This window comes from Rana temporaria, chromosome 3, assembly GCF_905171775.1.
Source record: "Rana temporaria chromosome 3, aRanTem1.1, whole genome shotgun sequence".
NCBI lineage: Eukaryota > Metazoa > Chordata > Amphibia > Anura > Ranidae > Rana > Rana temporaria.
The window spans coordinates 483381982-483394533 of NC_053491.1; the positions used below are offsets into that span (position 1 = coordinate 483381982).

Consider the following 12552-nt stretch of genomic DNA (forward strand, 5'->3'; position numbering starts at 1 on the left):
GTAGGTGAGTATATAGCATGCTGTGTGTAGTATATAGATATATATATATGTAGGTGAGTATATAGCATGCTGTGTGTAGTATATATATATATGTGTAGGTGAGTATATAGCATGCTGTGTGTAGTATATAGATATATAGATATGTAGGTGAGTATATAGCATGCTGTGTGTAGTATATATATATGTGTGTAGGTGAGTATATAGCATGCTGTGTGTAGTATATATATATATATATGTAGGTGAGTATATAGCATGCTGTGTGTAGTATATATATATATGTGTAGGTGAGTATATAGCATGCTGTGTGTAGTATATAGATATATAGATATGTAGGTGAGTATATAGCATGCTGTGTGTAGTATATATATATATATATGTAGGTGAGTATATAGCATGCTGTGTGTAGTATATAGATATATAGATATGTAGGTGAGTATATAGCATGCTGTGTGTAGTATATATATATATATATGTAGGTGAGTATATAGCATGCTGTGTGTAGTATATATATATATGTAGGTGAGTATATAGCATGCTGTGTGTAGTATAGATATATAGATATGTAGGTGAGTATATAGCATGCTGTGTGTAGTATATAGATATATAGATATGTAGGTGAGTATATAGCATGCTGTGTGTAGTATATAGAGATAATATCAGATTGGAAGGCAGTGATTGGTCGGGGGGATGATCTCTGTGTAGTGAGAGCAGAGTGTGGTATCCCCGCCCCCCGGGTCTCCTCCTCCTCCAATCAGAGCCGGGTGGGCGGGGTCCCGGAGTTTCTCCTGCTCTCTCGGAGTTGGTCGGATCCAGTAAAGTTTCTCCTCCGGGATCTCCGGGGCCCCCCGACCGTCCGATCCCTGCTGGAGACTCCGGAGAGACGGGGCCCCAACTGACACCAGGGGCCCCCCGTGTACGTGTGTGTGGATTATATTACCTCCTCGGATCTATGGATCTCCCGCGGCTGCTGCAGCTCCTGCTGGCCGCCCTCCTGTGCTGGGGCCCCCCGGCCCGGGGCCTGGAAGGTGAGAGACCCCCCCCATCCCCCCCCCATCATTGTGTGTATTGTGTCCTCCGACCTCCTCCATCCATCACATACCTACAGAGGAGATACATTATTATCATCATATCATTGTATGTACAATGTATCCTTCTTCTTCTCCTATAGATACATTGTATTATTATTATATGATGTACATACAATGTGTTCTTCTCCTATAGATACATTGTATTATTATTATTATTATTATCATATGATGTATATACAATGTATCCTTCTTCTTCTATAGATACATTGTAGTATTATTATTATTTTTATTATTATTATTATCATATGATGTATATACAATGTGTTCTCCTCCTATGGATAGGATATACACGGTGATCACATCTACACCGATTATTCTATATACATCGTATATCATATATATCTCCATCCGGGGACTGTGTGTATATGTATAGTATATTAGGATTGCATTCATTCCTGTGTATATGTATGTGGTGTGTAGTGTATGGCTGGTTGCAGTGTAGTATACAATCGAATCTGTATGATGTATACACACATAGTATATACCAATGTGTAGTGTATGCACACGTAGTATATATACATGAGGGTGTAATATATATACATGTAGTATACAGGAGGGTGTAATATATATACATGTAGTATACAGGAGGGTGTAATATATATACATGTAGTATACAGGAGGGTGTAATATATATACATGTAGTATACATGAGGGTGTAATATATATATACATGTAGTATACAGGAGGGTGTAATATATATACATGTAGTATACAGGAGGGTGTAATATATATACATGTAGTATACAGGAGGGTGTAATATATATACATGTAGTATACAGGAGGGTGTAATATATATATACATGTAGTATACAGGAGGGTGTAATATATATATACATGTAGTATACAGGAGGGTGTAATATATATATACATGTAGTATACAGGAGGGTGTAATATATATATACATGTAGTATACAGGAGGGTGTAATATATATATACATGTAGTATACAGGAGGGTGTAGTATATACATGTAGTATATAGGAGGGTGTAGTATACAGGAGGGTGTAGTATACAGGAGGGTGTAGTATATACATGTAGTATATAGGAGGGTGTAGTATATAGGAGGGTGTAGTATATACATGTAGTATATAGGAGGGTGTAGTATATACATGTAGTATATAGGAGGGTGTAGTATATACATGTAGTATATAGGAGGGTGTAGTATATACATGTAGTATATAGGAGGGTGTAGTATATAGGAGGGTGTAGTATATAGGAGGGTGTAGTATATACATGTAGTATATAGGAGGGTGTAGTATACAGGAGGGTGTAGTATATACACAGTGAAGAGTGATCTATAGGATGTCATTGTTCTTCTATACACTCCAGTCTCTGTATAATATATATATATATATATATGATCAGGACGCTGTATAAAGTGTATATGGCGTGCGCAGTAGATCTTAGTGGGATTCTATTGGTCGCTCAGTATATATATATATATATATGGTGTGTGGGCGCTGTATATTGCGGTCTGTATTGAATAGTGGAGTATATAGCTGTATATCTCTAATACCTTCGCTGTCTGTGGTATATTCATATATGTCTGTGTAACGCACGTCTCTCTGTATATTATATATCAATTGTCTGTATAGTGGGGTGCAATATATTTCTATCTATATATCTGTGTATATATTCTCATCTCTATATTTTACACACACACACATATATATATAAGAAAACTTTATTTATGTGATTATTATACTTTCCTATCTTTATATTATATAATGGGGTGTAGTATATGTGTAATATATAGCTGAGTCCCATATACATGTATTATATAATAGGGTGTAGTGTATCTGTGTATTACATATAGCAGGGTGTAATATATCTGTAATACATAGCAGGATGCAGCATATCTCTAAATATTATATAGCAGGGTGATATAGTGATATACATACATACATACATACATACATACATATATTATTATTTTATTAATATTATTCAGGATTTATATAGTGCCAACAGTTTACAAAAATGAATATATATCTCCCCCCCCCCCCCCCCCCGTGCCTCCTCTGTGTGATTGGACGATGTCCCCGGCGTTGGATGTGAATATCGGTTTTCAGCCCTCCGGACGCAGATCAGATCTCGATTGTATCTCTGAGATTTCTCGGTTTTGGGGTTGAAACTTTATAACATTTGTAGAGAGAAACTTGTGTGAGCCGAGCGACCCGGAGCAACAATGAGCTCTGTGTACTGTGTGCGACTCTATACATCATTTTATATATATATAAAGAGAGATAACATCTTATTTATATTTATTTATATATATCTCATTTTATTTTATTTATTGTATATAACAAAAAAAAAATATATATATATAGAGAACATCTTATTTATATATAATCATTTTATTTATTTTATAGAGAGAGATATCATTTTATTTATTTATATATATATATATATATATATAGAGAGAGAGATAATTGTATTTATATTTATTTATATATATCTCATTTTATTTATTTATTGTATATATAAAAAAAAAAAAAAAATATATATATATATATATATATATATATATATATATATATATATATATATATATATATATATATATATAAGAGAGAGAGCGCGAGAGAGCATCTTATTTATATATATATATATATATATATATATATAATCAGTTTATTTACTTTACAGAGAGAGCTATCATTTTATTTATATATATATATATATATATATATATATATATATATATATATATATATATATATATATATATATATATATATAGAGAGAGAGAGAGAGAGCGAGAGTGAGATAGATATATATATCTATCTATATATATATATATATATATATATATATATATATATATATATAATTGTTTATATATAAATGAAATGATGTATACAGTCACACACAGTACACAGATTTATATATATGTATGATCAGGCTGGGTACTCCATGTGTTTTTTGTACAACTAGATGCACATTAAATATATAATGTATCCTATATGGATATGTGTGTACATTATATTACACACATGATCCAGTCTGTATGCACATTATTATTATTATTATTATTAATATATATATATATATATATATATATATATATATATATATATATAGGATCAGGTCTGGTGTTCATTAAATTGATTTTGCAGCCTGTGTCCTCCATACCCCCCCCTCTTCATATCCCTTTGTTCTGTCAGATTGGAGCACCCGAATTCCCAATTTCACCCCCCTCTTCTGAACCCCATCATACACTCCCCCTCCCCACCACCCACCTTCACAGTCTGTGTCAAAATGAATAACCCCTGAATACCTGCCATGTATCCAATCCTCTCCACCAAATCCTCCTCTCAGCAGATCATTCATATCTATGTGTGTCCCGGGCCGTCCTCCGATCTCCTACAAGTCTGCCCCCCATTATATAATCACCCCCAATCTTTCATCCCCTTCCATCTACATTATTTTCTGTACACGCTTCCCAATTACATCTCACACACAGTTGCTCCAGAGCTTAGTAAATGAGGGAGGAGCTCTGCGGACTTCCATCATCCAATCATATGCAACCAAACAATGCGCTTTTTAAATTTTTCCTTCCATGTGATTGGGTGTTCTTTGCAAAGTGTACATTCTATTTGCCATTAGTAAATCAACCCCAGTGTCTGTTACCTCTATTCCTGTGTCCCTTCACATGTCACCCCCCTAAATCTGTCACCCCTTTATAGAATTCCCACATACTTCACCCCCCCCCCCAATCCTATAGGCCATTATGTCACCCCAAGTCTTATATCATGCCCTAAAGTCCTTCATCTTTTGTTGCCCCCAAATCCCTTTATGTCATCCATCTTTTTAGTCATCTCAAGTCACCCCTTTATGTTATCCCCCCCCAAGTCTTTTGTCCCCCTATATCACAACAACATTCTTCATCCCCTCATGTCACCCCCAGATCCTCTAAGTCACCCCCAGATCCTTCATGTCACCCCCAGATCCTCTATGTCACCCCCAAGTCCTTCATCCCTTTGTTACTCCCCTTCCAATCCTTTATGTAACCCCCAAGTCCTTCATACCTTTTATGACACCCCAAGTCTTATATCCCCTCCAAATCCTTTATCTCCAGATCCTTCATGTCACCCCCCCCCCCCAAGATCCTTCATCCCTGTGTGTTACATCCAGATCCTATATCCCTTTATGTCATCGTCGTCCCTCCAAATCCTTCTTCCCTTATTGTCACCCCCAGATCATGTATCCCTTTATGTCCCTTCCAAGTCCTTTATCCCTTTATATTACCCCAAAATCCTAATCCATTTATGTCACCTCCAAATACTTTATCCCTTATTGTCACCCCCAGATCCGTCATCCCTTATTGTCACCTCCAAATCCTTCTTCCCTTATTGTCACCCCCAGATCATGTATCCCTTTATGTCCCTTCCAAGTCCTTTATCCCTTTGTCACCCCAAAATCCTAATCCATTTATGTCACCTCCAATTTCTTCATCCCTTTATGTCACCCCCAGATCCTTCATCCCTTTATGTCACCCCCAGATCCTTCATCCCTTGTTGTCACCCCCAGATCCTTCATCCCTTGTTGTCACCCCCAGATCCTTCATCCCTTGTTGTCACCCCCAGATCCTTCATCCCTTTATCCCTTTATGTCACCCCCAGATCCTTCATCCCTTGTTGTCACCCCCAGATCCTTCATCCCTTTATGTCCCCTCCAAATCCTTCATCCCTTTATGTCACCCCCAAATCCTTCATTTCTTTATGTCACCCCCAAATCCTTCATTTCTTTATGTCACCCACACAATCCTTCATCCCTTTATGTCACCTCCAGATCCTTCATGTCACCCCCAAGTCCTTCATCCCTTTATGTCTTCCCCAGATCCTTCATGTCACCCCCAAGTCCTTCATCCCTTTGTTACTCCCCTTCCAATCCTTTATGCCACCCCAAGTCCTTCATAGCTTTTATGTCTCCCCAAGTCTTATATCCCCTCCAAATCCTTTATCTCCATATCCTTCATGTCCCCCCCCCCCCCCCCATAAAGATCCTTCATCCCTTATTGTCACCCCCCCCCCCCCCACCAAAGATCCTTCATCCCTTATTGTCACCCCCCCAAAGATCCTTCATCACTTTATGTAATCGTCCCCCCCCCCAAAGATCCTTCATCCCTGTGTGTTACCTTCAGAACCTTCATTCCTTTACATCACTCCCCCCCAAAGATCCTTCATCCATTTATGTCATCGCCCCCCCCCCCAAAATCCTCCATCCCTTTATGTCCCCTCCAGATCCTTTATCCCTTATTGTCACCCCCAGATCATGTATCCCTTTATGTCCCCTCCAAATCCTTCATCCCTTTATGTCACCCCCAGATCCTTTATCCCTTTATGTCACCCCCAGATCCTTTATCCCTTTATGTCACCCCCAGATCCTTCATCCCTTTATGTCACCCCCATATGCTTCATCCCTTTATGTCACCCCCATATCCTTCATCCCTTTATGTCACCCCCAGATCCCTTTATGTCCCCTCCAAATCCTTTATCCCTTTATGTCACCCCAATATTCTTAATCCATTTATGTCACCTCCAAATCCTTCATCCCTTGTTGTCACCCCCAGATCCGTCATCCCTTTATGTCACCCCCAGATCCGTCATCCCTTTATGTCACCCCCAGATCCGTCATCCCTTTATGTCCCCTCCAAATCCTTCATCCCTTTATATTTTTATGACCCTCTAAATGTTTAATTCTTGTATATGATTTCCAAATAGTCACCCCTCAGTGTCACCCTCAAATCCTCCCCCCCCCCCCTTAATGACATCCAGTCCTTCATTAGATGGTGACTTGACGATCCCCTAAATTTCTAAGATTTCTTTATCCATCTGATCCCCCTAAATGCCATTCTTATATATATATATATATAATCACCCCTCAATGTCACCCCCAAATCCTTCATCCTTTTCAGTCTGGGATCCCCAACATTTTGCAGTCACTTTGTCTCCCTCTGAATTTCTCATCCTCTTTGTGTCGGTCAGATTGTCCCCGGCTGGTATGATGTCCGGTCCTCCGAATTTATGAAATCTTCTTCAGCCAAATATCCAAAATATTACCTGTTCATCCTGTAACCTCCCCCCCCCTGCTCCCCCATCGCTGTTTCTCACCTCTGACCCCCCTCCATTGCCATTTCTCACCTCTGCCCCCCCATCGCCATTTCTCACCTCTGCCCCCCATCGCCATTTCTCACCTCTGCCCCCCCTCCATCGCCATTTCTCACCTCTGCCCCCCCCTCCATCGCCATTTCTCACCTCTGCCCCCCCCCCACCATCGCCATTTCTCACCTCTGCCCCCCCACCATCACCATTTCTCACCTCTGCCCCCCTATTTATACCCCCACCTCACACTGATCCCTCTCGTTATTCCTTTTTTATAAAGTTTGTTTTTCTTTTATTTAAACTCTTTTGATTCAACTTTTTGTTTTCTGGTTTTGTTGGCTCAGATTTTCCTTTGTTCTTTTTTTTTCTTCTGACTTATAAATCTTTTATTTGTCTCATAAAAATCTGTGCGATCCCCCCCTCCCCCCTCCGATGTGAGCCGTCAGCATTTTCCAGCATTGAGCCGACGTCTTCCTTTCGGAAAAGCGGGTGAAGTGTCAGCTCTGTTGCCCAGCCCTCCTTTGTATGGGGCTATTAATATCTCCCCGTGCTAAAAACCCCTCAGCCAAGCGGCTGCCTTTCAGGATTGTTTAGAAACAATGAAGGTCTGTGGGCCCCTCCCCCTTCCTGACTCCCCCTCCCTTCCTCCCCCCCCCTTTCCTCTCCCGGAATCCCCACCCCCCCCCTTTTCCTCGCTTTCATGTTCCTCTCTCCTTTCACTTTCTCCTCCCCCTTCCAAAAAAATCTGTCCAACTTCTCTTCTGCTTCCAAACACAGATCCCGAGCACCCCGCTTCTATCCTACAGCCCCCCAACTTCTCTGCTTCCAAGCACGGATCCTGAGCACCCCGCTTCTATCCTATAGCCCCCCAACTTCTCTGCTTCCAAGCACGGATCCTGAGCACCCCGCTTCTATCCTACAGCCCCCCAACTTCTCTGCTTCCAAGCACAGATCCTGAGCACCCCACTTCTATCCTACAGCCCCCCAACTTCTCTGCTTCCAAGCACGGATCCTGAGCACCCCACTTCTATCCTACAGCCCCCCCAACTTCTCTGCTTCCAAGCATGGATCCTGAGCACCACCGCTTCTATCCTACAGCCCCCCAACTACTCTTCTGCTTCCAAGCACGGATCCTGAGCACCCCACTTCTATCCTACAGCCCCCCAACTTCTCTGCTTCCAAGCACGGATCCTAAACACCCCACTTCTATCCTACAGCCCCCCAACTTCTCTGCTTCCAAGCACGGATCCTGAGCAACCCACTTCTATTCTACAGCCCCCCAACTTCTCTGCTTCCAAGCACGGATCCTGAGCACCCCACTTCTATCCTACAACCCCCAACTTCTCTTCTTCCAAGCACAGATCCTGAGCACCCCACTTCTATCCTACAGCCCCCCAACTTCTCTTCTACTTCCAAACACAGATCTTGAGCACCCCACTTCTATCCTACAGCCCCCCAACTTCTCTGCTTCCAAGCACAGATCCTGAACACCCCACTTCTATCCTACAGCCCCCCAACTACTCTTCTGCTTCCAAACAGAGATCCTGAGCACCCCGCTTCTATTCTACAACCCCCAACTTCTCTGCTTCCAAGCACGGATCCTGAGCACCCCACTTCTATCCTACAGCCCCCCAACTTCTCTGCTTCCAAGCACGGATCCTGAGCACCCCACTTCTATCCTACAACCCCCAACTTCTCTGCTTCCAAGCACGGATCCTGAGCACCCCACTTCTATCCTACAGTCCCCCAACTTCTCTTCTACTTCCAAACACAGATCTTGAGCACCCCACTTCTATCCTACAGCCCCCCAACTTCTCTGCTTCCAAGCACAGATCCTGAACACCCCACTTCTATCCTACAGCCCCCCAACTACTCTTCTGCTTCCAAACAGAGATCCTGAGCACCCCGCTTCTATTCTACAACCCCCAATTTCTCTGCTTCCAAGCACGGATCCTGAGCACCCCACTTCTATCCTACAGCCCCCCAACTTCTCTGCTTCCAAGCACGGATCCTGAGCACCCCACTTCTATCCTACAACCCCCAACTTCTCTGCTTCCAAGCACGGATCCTGAGCACCCCACTTCTATCCTACAGTCCCCCAACTTCTCTGCTTCCAGGCACAGATCCTGAGCACCCCACTTTTATCCTACAGCCCCCCAACTTCTCTGCTTCCAAACACAGATCTTGAGCACTCCACTTCTATCCTACAACCCCCAACTTCTCTGCTTCCAAGCACGGATCCTGAGCACCCCACTTCTATCCTACAGCCCCCCAACTTCTCTGCTTCCAAGCACGGATCCTGAGCACCCCACTTCTATCCTACAACCCCCCAACTTCTCTGCCTCCAAGCATGGATCCTGAGCACCCCACTTCTATCCTACAGCCCCCCCAACTTCTCTGCTTCCAAGCACGGATCCTGAGCACCCCGCTTCTGTCCTACAGCCCCCAACTTCTCTGGTTCCAAGCACGGATCCTGAGCACCCCGCTTCTATTCTACAACCCCCCAACTTCTCTGGTTCCAAGCACAGATCCTGAGCACCCCACTTCTCTCCTACGACACTCCAACTTCTCTACATCTCTGCACATATGCCGAGCACCCCACTTCTATCCTTCAGCCCCCCCAACTTCTGTGCTTGCAAGCACAGATCCTGAGCACCCCACTTCTATCCTACAGCCCCCCCAACTTCTCTTCTTCCAAGCAAGGATCCTGAGCACCCCACTTCTGTCCTACAGCCCCCCAACTTCTCTGGTTCCAAGCACGGATCCTGAGCACCCCGCTTCTATTCTACAGCCCCCCAACTTCTCTGGTTCCATGCACAGATCCTGAGCACGCCACTTCAGTCCCACAACCCCCTAGCTTATTTTTCGCATCTCTGCACAGTTCCTGAGGACCCCTCTTCTGTCCTACAACACCCCAACTTCTCTGCATCTCCACACAGATCCTGAGCACCCCACTTCTGTCCCACAACCCCTCAACTTCTCTGCTTCCAAACACAGATCCTGAGCACCCCACTTCTGTAGGACAACCTCCCGAACTTCTCCTCTGCACAGAGCCCAAGCACCCCACTTCTGTCCTACAACACCCCACGTTCCCATATATCTCCAAAATTTAAATAGAGTAATCGCTAGCTCTCTGCTCCAGGATCCACTTAACGTTTCTATAGTCCAGAAGCCTCAACCTCTCTTCCCTCTTCACCAGGAGCCCCTAACCTCTCTCATCTGACATCCAGAGGCCCCTAACCTCTCTTCTCTATCCACCTGGGGCCCCTGAACTCTAATACCTCTTCTCTACAAGTCCCCTAACCTCTCCTTCCTATCCCCTAGGAGCCCTAACCTCTCCTTCCTTGCCCCTAAACTCTCCTTCCTATCTCCTAGGAGCCCCTAACCTCTTTTTCCTATCCCCTAGGAGCCCCTAACCTCTCATCTATCTTCCAGTGGCCCTAACCTCTCCTTCCTTGCCCCTAGGAGCCCCTAAACTCTCCTTCCTATCCCCTAGGAGCCCCTAACCTCTTTTTCCTATCCCCTAGGAGCCCCTAACCTCTCATCTATCTTCCAGTGGCCCCAACCTCTCCTTCCTATCCCCTAGGCGCCCCTAACCTCTCCTTCCTATCCCCTAGAAGCCCCTAACCTCTCATCTATCTTCCAGTGGCCCCTAACCTTCCTCGTTGATCTTCAAGGAGCCACTAATCTCATTTAAATAACATCTTGGAGCCGCTTAACTCTAATCTATCTTTCAGGGTCCCCAAGCTCTCCCGTTTAAACCTCAAGGTCTTCCAACCTCTGTTTATCCTCCAGGGACCCCTGGCTTCTTATTTGTCCTCCAGGGGCCCCTAATCAGTCTTACCAATCCACCTGGGACCTCTAACTTGTCTTGCTTATACTCCTGGAGCCTCTTACCCGTTTAACCTATCCTAGCCTGCCTTATTTATCCTCATGGGGCCCCTAGCCTGCCTTATTTTTCTTCCTAGGGCCCCTAGCCTGCCTTATTTATCCTCCTGGGGCCCCTAACCTCTCTATCCAGGTAGTTAATTACAGCCAGACACCTGACGCTGCCCCGTCTGGCACAGCTGCCGTCCCCTCGTCTGCCAAACGCGGCTTCGTCTTTCCTAACCGTCGGCTTCTCTTCTTTTTTTTTTTTTTTTGTTTGTACAAAAACTTGTTACTTTTTGTTTTGCTACATTTTACACCATCAATTTCCTCCATTTTATACATCTTCAGTACGGGAGGCACCATGTGGAATGAATGAGGTTTAATATGATAAGTTGACTGCCGTTACTCATGACAACACGCATCAACCAACTCGCTACAAAGGAGAAATTGGGGCCCCTAAAGCTGAGCGCTGAGGGCCCGGTGGGGGTTTTGGCATGGGGGGGGGGGGGTGACGCAGTAAATGTTGTCCCAGTTTATTAGATCTGAAGGGCCGGCCGTGTTGCAATAAATGATCTTTACATCAGCATGTGGTGCAAAGTCTTCTCCTCCCCCTCAATTTGCCCCCCTGGGAGCGTTAACACCCCCCCAATCCTCCTAATGGTACACTCCATTCATAAGGGATTAATGAGAGATCAGAAGATTCCCCCCTCCCCCGTATCTGTCCTCTTCATCTTCAAACCCTTCTGTGACACCTGCTGACCCTGAGCCCGGCTCTCCGGCGCTGCAAGACCGACTCTGGAATTCAGTACGGGTCACACCGATCATTGTGAATGGTGAGCCAATCAGATCATCCAGATGACTGAGTCTGGTTAAGTAGATAGCATTAACTAACCAATTAGAGATTAAATAAATTGATATTCCATCAATTAGAGATTGAGTTGATTGATGTTTGACAATTCATAGATTGCCTAGATTGAGATCTGACCAGTCGTGGATTGCCTAGATCAAGATCTGACTAGTCTTGGGTTATCTAGATCAAGATTTGACCAGTCTTGGGTTATCTAGATCGAGATTGGACCAGTCTTGGGTTGCCTAGATTGAGATCTGACCAGTCGTAGATTGCCTAGATCGAGATCTGACCAGTCGTAGATTGCCTAGATCGAGATCTGACCGGTCTTGGGTTACCTAGATCGAGGTTTGACCAGTTGTAGATTGCCTAGATCGAGATCTGACCGGTCTTGGGTTACCTAGATCGAGGTTTGACCAGTTGTAGATTGCCTAGATCGAGATCTGACCGGTGTTGGGTTGCCTAGATCGAGATCTGACCGGTCTTGGGTTGCCTGGATTGAGATCTGACCAGTCGTAGATTGCCTAGATCGAGATCGGACCAGTTGTAGATTGCCTAGATCGAGATCTAACCAGTTGTAGATAGCTTAGATCGAGATCTGACCGGTCTTGGGTTGCCTGGATCGAGATCTGACCAGTCTTG

The 12552-nt window shown here is 44.0% G+C and overlaps 1 protein-coding gene across 2 annotated transcripts in view; it reads left to right on the top strand.

Moving 5' to 3' along the window:
• The first annotated feature begins 768 nt into the window (after positions 1–768).
• EPHB4 (EPH receptor B4) overlaps positions 769–12552 on the top strand; it is a 79297-nt gene continuing 67513 nt past the window's right edge. For both annotated transcript variants that reach the window (XM_040347050.1, XM_040347051.1), the window contains exon 1: positions 769–1025. In XM_040347050.1, the coding sequence (XP_040202984.1) occupies positions 950–1025 (76 nt within the window). In that variant the 5' untranslated portion in view covers positions 769–949. The remainder of the gene's footprint in view (positions 1026–12552) is intronic.